The sequence below is a fragment of the Solea solea genome, chromosome 3 (genome assembly GCF_958295425.1).
Source record: "Solea solea chromosome 3, fSolSol10.1, whole genome shotgun sequence".
Classification (NCBI taxonomy): Eukaryota; Metazoa; Chordata; class Actinopteri; order Pleuronectiformes; family Soleidae; genus Solea; species Solea solea.
In genome coordinates, this window is record NC_081136.1 from 2,491,342 (window position 1) to 2,504,995 (window position 13,654).

At 40.4% G+C, this 13,654-nt stretch overlaps 1 protein-coding gene across 3 annotated transcripts in view; it reads right to left on the bottom strand.

Annotated features, from left to right (window-relative positions):
• The window catches only part of arhgap36 (Rho GTPase activating protein 36), a 28,828-nt gene extending 21,156 nt beyond the window's left edge, over positions 1 to 7,672 (bottom strand). For 2 of the 3 annotated variants that reach the window (XM_058624754.1, XM_058624753.1), the window contains exon 1: positions 7,484 to 7,570. In XM_058624754.1, coding sequence (XP_058480737.1) covers positions 7,484 to 7,501 — 18 coding nt within the window. In that variant the 5' untranslated portion in view covers positions 7,502 to 7,570. The other variant, XM_058624757.1, reaches the window with a different exon arrangement.
• Positions 7,673 to 13,654: the final 5,982 nt, after the last annotated feature.

A 13,654-nucleotide genomic window follows, 5' to 3' on the forward strand; every position in this document is an offset into this window, starting at 1 on the left:
GACTGTCCTTCAACAAGACGTGTGTCCACCTCCGCCCGAGGACCAGACTATCCTTCAACAAGACGTGTGTCCACCTCCGCCCGAGGACCAGACTGTCCTTCAACCAGAGGGGTGTCCACCTCTACCTGAGGACCTGAGATCTGAGGAGTGTCCACCTCTGCCCGAGGACAGGACTGATATTCTCACATTGAGACAGACTCACCACCTTGAGCCTGAGCATGAAAATGAAATCCAGTCTTGCACAAAGAGAGTTTCAGAAGATCAGCTGCTGGTCCAAAACCTGAGGACAAAGATGGAGGAGGAACTCCAGGTGGAGAGACAGAAAAATAAGATTATTGAGGCAGAATTAGAAAAAGCCAAAACTGCATATGAGTGCATCTTTGAGCAGGACAGTCAGATCTTTGTGAATGGTCTCCTAAAAAGACTGAAGATGCAGAATCATGATCTTCCAGACCTGGAGTCCCAGGAGCTGCTGCTGCAGGAAATGAGAGCTGAGAAGAAGAACCTCCGTGAGAAGATGTGGGACCAACTCCAGGTGAAGATAGACGAAAAACTGCGTCTCCAGAAAGAGCTGCACTCAATCACAGCTTCCCGTGAGGAGGACAACGAGGATGAAGCTCATCTCGTCACACTGAGGCAGAAGATTGTGCAGCTTCAGCGTGAACTCCAGGATAAAATCAAGACTCGTGCAGATGCCGAGGCGTCAGATGAGCTCTTACTGCAAACCCTGAGGAACGAACATGACATCGTCCGACGAAAGATGATGGAGCAGCTACGGACGGTGAGGGAGGAGAAGCGGATCCTTCAGAAAGAGCTGGACCAAGAGAGAACCTCAGAGGAGCAAAGGTCCAGAGCTGACGTGTCCACACTGAGACAGCAGGCCGAGCAGCTTCAGTCCGACATCGACAAAGAGAAGGAGTCCAACGCACGGTACCAGCTGCTGGCCCGGAACCTGCAAGCGGAGCAGGACGTCCTCCATCAGAAGATGGTGGAGCAGCTCAGGCTGGTGGAGAAAAACGCTGCTGAGCAGGAAACGCTTCTCCTGAGCGAGATGGACCACCTGAAGACTCAGCTCATCCTTCAGCTCTCGCTCAACCTGGACCTGGTCATGAAGCTGCAGCCTGAGAGAGGAAACGATCCGGCTACATAGTCCTCAGTGACGTCGTTCTGCACATGTGACAAAACTGTGGCTACTTCCTGTCTCCACTGATGCCTCACGACTGTTGAATGACATAAAATGTGTATTTTATACCAAAGTTACGACAAACGTTTAATATAAGAAGTAGTAAAGTGGCTCTGATGAACTTAACAGAAATAAACGTAAAAATAAAATATCCACACGGTATATTTTCATTTGTCCACATTACAGAATTTTGTCTTTGAATGGACTCATCAGCCTGTCTCTCCTCAACGTTTTCTTCCTCATTTTTGTCCATTTGTTTTTTCAGAGGAGGAGAAGAGGAAATGCCAACGCCGTCACAGAGGAAACAACGTTCCGGTGGTGACATCAAGACCAAAGGGAGGGAGCGCACACAAGTGAGGGAGCGTAAAGAACCAGTGAGGGAGCGTAAAGAACGAGTGAGGGAGTGTAAAGAACCAGTGAGGGAGCGTAAAGAACAAGCGTAAAGAACCAGTGAGGGAGTGTAAAGAACCAGTGAGGGAGGGAGCGTAAAGAACCAGTGAGGGAGCGTAAAGAACCAGTGAGGGAGTGTAAAGAACAAGTGAGGGAGCGTAAAGAACCAGTGAGGGAGTGTAAAGAACCAGTGAGGGAGCGTAAAGAACCAGTGAGGGAGTGTAAAGAACAAGTGAGGGAGCGTAAAGAACAAGTGAGTGAGCGTAAAGAACAAATGAGGGAGCGCAAAGAACAAGTGAGCGAGCGTAAAGAACAAGTGAGGGAGTGCAAACAACAAGTGAGGGAGCGCAAACAAGTCAGGGAGTGCAAACAAGTGAGGGAGCGTAAAGAACCAGTGAGGGAGTGTAAAGAACAAGTGAGGGAGCGTAAAGAACAAGTGAGTGAGCGTAAAGAACAAGTGAGGGAGCGCAAACAACAAGTGAGGGAGTGTAAAGAACAAGTGAGGGAGCGTAAAGAACAAGTGAGGGAGCGCAAACAACAAGTGAGGGAGCGTATAGACCGAGTGAGGGAGCGCAAACAAGTGAGGGAGCGTATAGACCGAGTGAGGGAGCGTAAAGAACGAGTGAGGGAGCGTAAAGAACGAGTGAGGGAGGGAAAAGAAAGTTTATTTTTTTAAATCAGTCTGATGATAGAGATGATGAGAAGGAGGAGAATTTACTCAGAGACAAAGTTTGAGCCAAACTTTAAAGAAATACAAGCAGCAGTCGTCAAACAAAAAAAAGAAAAAAGGGGAAAACAAGTCCGCTGGATTTACAGTCACGACCATAAATATCAATCTGTGCCGACAGATGAATAAGTGAAAACATGTGTTCCTGCGACGGCACCAGTCAGGAGATGAGTAATCAGTCAAAAACGAAAGGTGGCGTCGACATGGAAACGCACAAATATGCAAAGACCTCGGACAAAAACAGACAAACTGGCGTCAATAAAATTACAAATAATTATTAAAATTTGATTTCTGTTTTCTGCCGCAGTGACGCAGTGATTCTGAGGCTCAGAGAGAAAATTATCCATCAAATATTCTGTTTTATCTCACTGTGAGACAGACTTTTCCAACAGGAAACTGAAGTTTGTAAAGCACTCACTCTCCCACACCAAACCCCATAGAGAAAATCAGGGATTTTAACATCACAGCACACAGGAGTTGTTGATCCACTGCTGCCTCCATCACTAAGTTCAAATGTCTATTTTGTCACTTCGGCATTTGAAATAGTTAATTTAGACACAAAGTGACCACACGAGGCAGCAGTAGACCAGCAGTTTCCTCCGACTTCAGTTTCCCGAGATCTCTGGACGTTAAAGACGTCTTTATGAATAAATGCAGCTGTAGAAACTGTAGATGTGTCGACTTCACGTCATCGTTGCTCTAGAGTCTGAAAAAAAACTGTCCTCACTGTCAGTGTTTGTCACCGCTGACACCAGGTTCTGGGGTTACAGGAAGTGTCACCGTGGTGACAGCTCTTTATCACATGACTGACTCTGCGTGTGGATGCGATTCGTCTGCAGGGACACGCCAGGAAACGAGGACAACGTCAGGACTTTGAAGATGGAGCCGCGCCGTTTGTGTCGGTTTCACGCGTGAACTGTTGACACATCCTGTGACCTCCGACAGTCACTCTGTCACATGACTCGCACGACGACGCTTCGACTTAAACAGGTTTACTGAGTCTAAAGCTGCCGCCAGTGATTCAGCCACAGAGTTTGTCTTTTATCTGTAGCTTGTGTAACTAATCGGTCTCTTTAACGCGATAACATCAACTAGACAGGAATCGAGTGAATAAACCAAGTAAAGTGTTTACAGCACAACAGCCTGATGTTTCTCTGACTCTTATTCTGTTCCACCAGCTCAGTGTCATCATTCAGAGGGACAGACAGTACGTGGACAGACAGAGGGACAGACAGAGGGACAGACAGTACGTGGACAGACAGACAACGACAGAAGAAAAATATGGAGGAAGTTTCTTTCATTTTTCCAGGCTTCTGTTCCCACCTCAGATTTTCACGGAGACTAAACAGTCGGCGCGCGAAGGAGTGAAAATCCTGCGGTTTTCCTGTCGTAACTCAGGAAGAAAAGGTCCTCTCAGGACACACACACAAACAGACACACACACACAGACATCAGCAGAGAAAACAAATGTGATGTAGCATAAACAAAAAGTTACAGAAAACCAATCAACACAAATGAAAACAGGTGCAATTGACTCATTGTCGTAGCCCTTTACAGGTAAAAGCTGGAGCTATGGTCACTATTTGGCAAGTTAAAAACGGTTTCTAAATGGCCCAATTTCAACAGGCATAAAGGATTCATTGGACCAGGATCTGTCAAATATGAGCCTGGCGAATGAAGTCATGATATTCTGAGGCAGAAACAACATTTTAGTCACAAAACTGAGCTGTGGTCACTATTTGGCAAGTTAAAAAGTAAATTACACTGGTTGTAATTAGCTTTACAGGGACTTTACAGGTCATATCAGACTGACTGCTATAACATCCAATAATGAACCCAACCCATTCTGAGGGAGAAAAAAAGTCGGTCAGTCACAAGATTGGAGCTTTGGTCACTATTTGGCAGGTGAAAAACTGGTTGTAACAGCCCTTTACTGACAATAACAGGCATCAAGGATTTATTAGATTATGATCTGTCAAATATGAGCCTCGTGAATGAAAATGCGTCATTCTGAAGTGGTAACAGCCTCTTAGTCACAAAGCTGGAGCTGTGGTCACTATTTGGCAAGTGAAAATGTGTATTTCAACAAGCAAATTGGATTGTGAAGCAGATCGTTTGTGATCTGCCGAATATTAGCCTCATGAAATAACTCTCATGTGGCTACATGTGAAACATAAGAATGTTTTTCAGTCACAAGGCAGGAGATGTGATCACTATTTGACAAGTAAAAAAAAAAGAATCTGCATTATATCGGTTGTAAAGGTTCTTTACAGGTATTTCAACAAACATAGACTGTGTTGGTTATGACCTGCCGAATATTAGCCTTCATGAACAAAATCAAGTCATTCTGAGGCAGAAGCAACATTTAAGTAACAAGGCAGGCACTGAGATCACTTTTTGGCAAGTGGAAAACTAGTTGTAATGGTCCTTTACAGGTGCCCCAACAATATAAGTACCAGAGTTTGATGTTTAAATAAAGAATAAATCTTGACGTTGTCATGGAAACGATGAGTTCACTGACCTGAGGTGAAGAAGATGATGAAGATGATGTTTGTTCTTTGAGTGTCAGACAAACACAAACTACACTCGGATCATTTTCTTCTGCACAAAAATGAGCGGAGGTCAAACGTCATCACAGCTGACCTTTGACCTACATCCTCTACGTCACACCTTTACTTTGCATCCGACACTGGAAAACCAGGAACCCTGACTCAGCAGCACAAACACACCGGAGCTCACGCCAACCATGACTCAGCAAAAAATAAAATAAATCTCCAATATCAGAAAAATACAAAGAGCCTCATCTTCAATCGTCATCATCGTCGTCGTTCATCACAGACATAAACTGCAGTAAACACCAAAACAAACAGGAAACACAGAGGAAACACAGAGGAAACGACGAGGAAACGACGAGGAAACGACGAGGAAACGACAAGGAAACGAAGAGGAAACACAGAGGATTAATATTTCACATGTTTCTAATCATTTTAACTAATTCCTCTGGTTTTCTGACATTTTATAAACACAAACTAATCAATTAATCAAGAAAATAATCTATCATGACGAATCTAGACGTCTAAGTTTTTTTTAAAGCTTTAACATCTTTGTATTTATATTTGTGGTTAGTTTTTATTATTTATATAAAAGTATAAAACATTTTGACGTGACTCACTTTTATGACACGTAAACATTGACGTTCATGTTGTTTTCAAATGTTCTTTTTTGGGGCCATTTTCATTTCTTTTGGTTGTTTTTTTACAACATAAACGTAACAAGTTAAATATAAACTCTTACCTCTCTGTTGTTTTTTCTTCAAAGAAACAAAAGTGTTAAAATGTTTGTGTTTGAAAGTGAGAAAAAATCCCGCTCCTCAGCTGAAACTCATTGATTTAACGAAGAGAGTCATTGATTGATTCTGATTGGCTGAGTTGAACCAGGTGGTGGGCGGGAAGGAGGCGGGGACGGGGTCATTTTAAAGGGTCAGTTCGCCTAAATCACAGGATTTATGCTGCATTATGATTCTTTTTGAAAAGGAAATTGAAAGAAACACAGTGTGATATCAAACAGTCCTTTTTATAGACACAAGACTTCATTTAAAGCGCAGACTTTGATTCTGCCTAATTCTTTAAGTGTTCAATTAGAAAAAATAAACTTCAGTTTGAGGATGTGACGCAGTTTTGTCGTCATGTGGTTTTGTGTGCGTGTGTGTGTGTGTGTGTGTGTGGTTTCTGTAAAATAAAAGCAAAACAAAGTCTCTTCACTTCAAAGTGAGGACCAACAGATTTAAAATCAGACGTCATGTTTCTCTGCTCGAGTAAATAACGCCGAGGAAACGAGGTGGAAACACAGAGGAAACACAGAGGAAACACGGAGGAAACACAGAGGAAACGACAAGATTATTCTTTCATAACAAAAGGGATTTAAAACATGAGCTCACACACATCTGCACACACACAGACACACACACACACACACATGTTCCTCATTGTAATTATCTGGTGTCATTAACCTGAGGCTTCAGCGTCTTAAAGTCGTCGTGAGCTTCAGGAAATTGACTCTGCGTTTCTACGCGACCGCGTTAGAAAAACCCGGAGCTTCAGCGTCAGTTTGTTTCCTTTTGTGTTTGTGGAGAGAGATCTAATCTCACGTGTGTGTGTGTGTGTGTGTGTGTGTGACGATCACAGTTTATTATCTGAGCAGAGAAAACAACGCGCTCATCTGCAGCTGCGGCTCAAACAAACATCTGAAGACCAACAAACTGCACTTTCCTCGCTTCTCTGACACCAGGCGGTGATTGTTTTTAACCCCAAACGACGACATGAACAGACACGGACAATAAATATCAGATACATAAGTCATTTAGAATGTGGGTGTGCAGAAAAAACACCACCTGACCCTTCAGATGTTGTAGGAAACCCCTGGGTCGTCCTGCTGCTCTTTAAAGGGACATTTCAGATTTGAAAGAGGTACAGAAACAGAGTCAGACTCTCTCAGAAAACAGATTTTACATCTACGTCACATGTTCACGTCTTTATCTCACTGTGAGACAGAGTTTCCAACAGGAAACTGAAGTTTGTAAAGCACTCACTCTCCCACACCAAACCCCATAGAGAAAACCAGTGATTTTAGCTCACGGCGACACAGGAGCTGCTGGTCCACTGCTGCCTCGTGTGGTCACTTTGTGTCACTGAGGTAAATCTGAATGAAGGATTTTTAATGCCGAATTTTACAAAATAAGACGTTTGAACTTAGTGATGGAGGCAGCAGTGGATCAACAGCTCCTGTGTGCTGTGACGTTAAAATCGCTGATTTTCTCTATGGGGTTTGGTGTGGGAGAGTGAGTGGTTTACAAAGTTACTTCACTTAATCAAACTTTAGAAACTTTTAGAGACACTTTCCATAAGTGGACCGTTACGTTTAAATAGACACTTTGAACTTGACTCTCACCAAAGTCAATGATTTTAAACATATTTGAATTTGCAACATCAATATTTTTATGGTCATTTTTAGAGGTTTTGATGATATTTCCGTCACGTCCTTGTTGTTACAGCATCATTTCACACACACGTTTGCAACAAACTCCACATAAAGTAGAAGAAAATGAACATGTGTGTGGTTGCACGGCAACAACAAACAGTTTACAACAGCACACACGCACACACACACACACACATACTACCTACCACGTAGTAGAAATGCATGTTTGGTTGCACAGGTTGATCTATGTGCACGACTCCATCCTGTGTGTGTGTGTGTGTGTGTGTGTGTGTGTGTGTCCTCACAGGTTCTCCAAAGACTCCAAAAACATGTCAATAAAAGTTAGTGTGTGAAAAAGAATCTTCTTCTTCTGTGTCAGACATCGTTGCCTTCTCTCCTGCTCTTCTCTTCTCTTGATGTTACTCCTCCTCCTCCTCTCTCTCTCTCTCTCTCTCTCTCTCTCTCTCGACCACATGACTCTCTCATCCCTCCCTTATTCAGTTTTTCTTACACTTCCTCTTATTTTTTCCTCTTTCCAGAGAAAACTTTATCCTTATAATCGTCACCAGTGTTCTGTTTGTTTGCATCTTATTCTTTATTTTTAGAAAATAAATAGGGTTTAATGTGAAGACAAAAACAATTGTGATCATTTTGTGAGCGCGCGTGTGTGTGTTTGTCATAGATAACATGGCGTGTTCGCCACTGTCAGAAACAGGAAGAGTGGAGGTTGATAGTTTGGCCCTGGTGTGTGTGTGTGTGTGTGTGTGTGTCAGTCTTGAGTGACAGAAATAAAATGAAACTCCTGTTTTTTTATTGTAAAGCTGTTAAACGTTAAACACAAACACACACACACACACTCAACACCTGTAAAGTGCTTACAGGTCGCGACCTTCACTAACATCCATGTGTCAACACATTTAATCTGTATGATCTGTATTAAAACATGGACGTCTGCGATTGGTCAGGTGACGTTGACATTATTTTTGATCACATTGTGCTTCTGTGGATGTGTCACATGATGTTTTAGTTCACAAATGTCCAAAAATAATGATTTCACTTAAAAAAAAACATTTTCATATTTAATTTGATGTAACTTTTAAATCACTTGATTCAGTGAAAAGAGGTAACCAGGCTTTGTGCTAAGCTAAGCTAAGCTAAGATAACAAACTTCTAATTTTTTTTAATTCCTCTTCCGTGCTGCCAACCCACAATGCACTCTGGCTGCTGATAGAGAAAAAAAAACTTCCATTAATCAGTTGCCATAATAGTCCTATGGTTTTGAACGTCACTGATGGGCGTGGCTACAGGGGGATTTTTTTTTTACCGCATGCACCATCACTTTAAACTACTGGGGGCAGTCAAACATCAGTTTTTTTCTCTCTGTAGGTAAAAAAAATATTTAATAATTCTATTGTCTATTGAAGAAAACCTGAAACTAGTATTTAACAGTTTACTGATGAAACAGGTGATAAATCATTGACTTGGAGTACATACACACCAGTCGAGTCGCCCCCTGATGGCCATTGAAGAGAATGCAGGTCTGTGGACACTTCAGCATGATCTGAAACATCCCATTTATTATTAGTGCGTCTCATGTCGATCATTATGTAACAGGCTGCACTGACATCGTCCGTCCAGCAGATGGCTCTAGAGCACAACAAGAAGAGAGTGAGAGCACATGATGTTGTCACTCTGTCATGACGTCAAATCAAGTACACACACACACAACTGTTTTTTATAGAAGGTTGGATAAAATGTCCCGATAAGCGTGTTAAATCTGCTCGGTCCTCACAAAGACAGGCGTACAAGAACACACATACACACACACAGCAGGCAAATGAATCACCTGAGTCTGTTTCTGCTGCAGATCATGATGAGAGCAGCCATTTTCACTGGAGCTTCATGTTCTGTCTTCATGAAAACACACACACACACACACACACACACACAGTAAAGGTGCAGTGCAGTTATTGTTGTTACAGATGAGTCTGTCTCACCTCACTCTTCTCTTCAGCTGAGTTGTTGTTGTTGTTGTTTAGTTTGTTCCATTGAGGAAGCAAAGAGGAGGAACCACAGAGACGTCGCGAAGGAGGACATGAGGACAGCTGGTGTAACAGAAAAGGACACAAGGATGATTCACTGTGGCGCCCCCTAAAGGGAGAAGAAGAAGAGACTGTCCTTTGTGGGCTCCGAACCGTGCTAACTCACATGGACAAATTAAAGACACACTGTATGCCGCTAACATGTATGCTAACTGGGATAACATGTGTGCTAAATACACATTTCCATTTCCCCTGAACTGTAAGTGTCATGTTGTTTCTTAAGGAAAACACTGACAAATTAAAGACACACTGTATGCCACAAACGCTGCTAACATGTGTGCTAACTGTGCTAAAATCTGTGCTAACTGTGCTAACTAAACAGCCATTTCCCCTGGACTTTAAGTGTCACATTGTTTCTTAAAGGAAACACACACAGACAAATTAAAGAGTCAATATTGGTCGCTAATGTTGCTAATCTGCATGCTAACTGAAACAAACAGCAGAATGAAAATGGATGTAAAAAGACATTATATATATATACATACATATACTATATATGATGTGGTTTATATAGATGTAGATATGAAGCTAACTAGCTAGCTTCATGTTTAATTAATAAATATATCTTTAGTTTTTGGATAAGAATGATCATTTATACACTGAATAATATACATTTGTAACTTGTTTTATAGCAGAATCAAACATAATACATCATTTAAATAAAGTAAATAATCATTAAACTAATTAACAGTAACAGTGTCGACAAGTGGCACAAACAATAACGCGAGTAAATAGTGAATAAAAACCACCTTGTTCTTTTTAAGCAAGAAAAATAATTTATTTATAATGATATAATTCCATTTCATCACATTGGCATTGGCAGAGCTGCAGGGGGGGGAAGAGTTTGTGTGTGACGCCGCCTCGCAGCTACACAGCACGCAACTGAATGGGAAGGGGGGCGGGGCATAAAAGGTTATTCAATACATACACGGAATATTCCTTTAAATATGTCTGTTTTCTTTTTTCATTGAGAAATAACAAAAATAGAATAAATCCAATAACTTTGTCTCTTTCGCTGTCACTTCTGCGTCTTTATACACTTTGGGGGCGGAGATTACCGTCACAGCACGTCAGATTATTATTATTATTATTATTTTTAAATGAACAGAGCGTTTGTTTAAACGCAGAAATCTTTAGTAAAGAAATAAAACATTCTGTCTTTCTGTTTCTGTCACTTTTCAAAACTGAACCACAGAAAAAAAAAATATCTGATAAACTTTAAACTCTCAGTTTGATGCAAAATATGAAGAAATGTTTGTTTTTTGTGCCAAAAAAATGATGTGAAATGTTGCATTTGAACATTCTGTGCAGGAAAATTCTAATTCTGTCAAAACTCTCAACCGGAGGACGAGGAAACTGAGTTTGTGTTTTATTTTTATTTAATTTGTTGCAGCTGAGGTTGTGCCGTAATATATATACTGTTGTTTTTTTTATTAATAATAATATTCAACATTTAAATCAAACTGACCAGTAGGGGGCAGTGAAGTCCAACGTTTTTGGAGGAAAAAAAGCAACTACAGTATTCACTGTATTACACACAAATATTGTTAGCGGTGGTAAAAATATGATGGATTTTTCACAGAATTTCAAAATAAAAGTGTCTGATCATTTATTTATGGAGTAAATTGTATCAGAGAACATAAAAATAACAACAGGAAATTCACCGGAGGGCCCGAATGTGGCCCACGGGCCACAAGTTTGAGACCTCTGATTTATTTTCTTTTTCATTTAAAATTTTCTCTACAATTGTTACACATTCGTGTCTAGAGCTGCGACTAACGATCATGGAAATGACGATGTTCTCGAACGTCTCTATTTTGTCCACGAACCAAAATGACTCCGTTTGGATGATTTCTTTGTTTTTATGGAGCAAAGAAACCAGAAAATATTCACATTTAATCTTGTTTTTATCGTGAAAAAAAGCTTCAAACCGATGAATCGTGTAATTGTTTCAGCTCCAATTCGAGTCGTGATATTCTCTTTCTGTTTTTTCTTCTGTTGTTTCCTGAGTTCTGTCTTTTTATTGTTCTACATTTTTACTTGATTGTCTGAGAAATAAAATCGACTCTTGGGACAATAAAGTTTCATCTTAAAGTTTGGAGTTTGTAAACACTAAAAAACATGTTGTCCTTCTTCACCTGTTCATTTATAATCTGGTTCATGTGTGAACAGCTCATATAATCTGCATGGATTTAAATCTTCATCCTGAACTCGGTTAAATATTTAAAGATTTGACAAACGTTTTATTTGAATATAATACTGATACTGATTTTAAAGCTTGAGTAAAGTTTCTCTATAATTTACAGTTAAAATAAAATAATTTGAAAGTTTAATTTGTTCCTGTATGTTTTATATTTATAGAACTTCATAAATAAACACAGGTTTTTATCTTTGTTTAACGTCCTCTGTCTTTATGTATAAAACAATCATATTTTTCATTGATTGTGAAAATGATTGTTTTGCTTTTCCTGCCTCCTCCTCCTTCACCTTCATCACTCGTTTAAGAGAGAGAGAGAAAAGCTTTTAACGTGATTACTGAGTCAGCTGACAAGAAGAGAGGAGGAGGAGAAGATGATGGAATGTGAATAAATTCCAGCGTGTTAATCCTTGTGTTCAGCTGAAATCCAGCCTCTGCTACAAAAGCCTCGTTTCCCCCCTCCGTCGTCTCTCGTCCTCGTGACAGAATAATGGATTAAATATTTAAATATTTCCCTCTCTTCACATCGAGGACGATGTCGACTCTGCGTTTTTTGTTTTTTTTTTACAGATCGATCACTAAAATATATTTCTATAAAACCGCCGTCGGACATTTTCTCACACCGGGAATGGAAATGCAACATTTTTGGCTCCTGAAGCCGGCGATCGTGAGCTCAATCACGGCCACGTTCGGCTGTATTTCAGTTCAGTTCCAGTACTGAACGATTCTGTGAATAAATCTTTTTTTATATCGTCTGATTCAAACGATTCTAATGATTCTAAGGATTCAGTTACACCGAAAAACAATTGCTTTACAAAGTCACTCGTCACCGAGTGGAAAACAACGTGGCTGAGTTTAGTCAGAACTGAATGACGTAGCAGAGACATTGTCATTATTTTCTGTTCAGGAAAATGGCGGCACAGATTTTGTAGAGAGTCGATTTCTATCTCGTACGTTCAGGATTGAGGATTAAACAACCTGTGAGATTATGTCCTCGTCCAGATGCTACTGATTCAGTGAAATTTGGAAAATTTGGACCTGGATGAAAACAGCAGTAAAGACTGTTTTCACCAAAGCTCCCAAATATGTCCAGAGAGTTAGTGGACATTTGTCTTCAGCTCTAAAAAAGCAGCTTCTGTTTGTATCTCGTCCACACGACATCTGAAATCTACTGAAAAACTGCGTCCACGTGAAGATGTTTTCATCTGAAAACAGCTGGAAAACTCTGGGTCCACACGATGCTGTTTTTATCTGAAAACGCTGTGAAACTCTGCGTCCACACAACGCTGTTTTGATTTGAAAATGCTGGAAAACTCTCTGTGTCCACACTAAAACTGACCTGAAAACATGTATCACGTGACTATCACTTTCAGGTGCAAACAGGAAGAAGTCTCCGTTTGTCCAGACTAAAGTTTTCAAACATAAACAGCCACATTTCTTTTGTGTGGACAGTGTGGACAGCAGGTGAATCTGCAGCAGAATGAATGTGTTTTTTAAATAAAATACAAACTTTCTTTTGTTTTTCTTGATCACATGACTCTCCTCACTGTTCATATATAAGAATAATAATATTAATTATAACAAAATCGTCCTTCGATTTCTATGAAATAAAATCTCTATATTTTTACCTCTGATTTTAGCTCAACACTGCCACACGGTGTTCACCTGCATATAAACACTGATCGGGGCGGAACTATTTATTTCTATTTTTCTATATAGATTCAGATAAATATAAAATGCATCTTTTTCTTCTTCTTTTTTACACTTTTACTGTTGTTTTTTGGCCTGATTTAGCAAAAGTTGTGTTTGTGAGTGAATGAAAACAATCACCATCATCGTCATCGTCGTCATTATAAAAAACAAAAACAGTTTTTACATCTTCGTCTTTTTTTTCATTCACTAAATATTTTAAAACTCGATGAGTCCTCGTTAACGTTTCATTTCAGGACGCTCCTGCTGCCGCGTGTGTTGTCATCCACCAGGGGGAGCTGTGACTCAATAGCACCGAGCGAGAGTTTGCTGCCGAGGAGTCAAGAGACGAAAAGGAAGTTTTCATCTCGTCCGCCTGACGTGTTTCG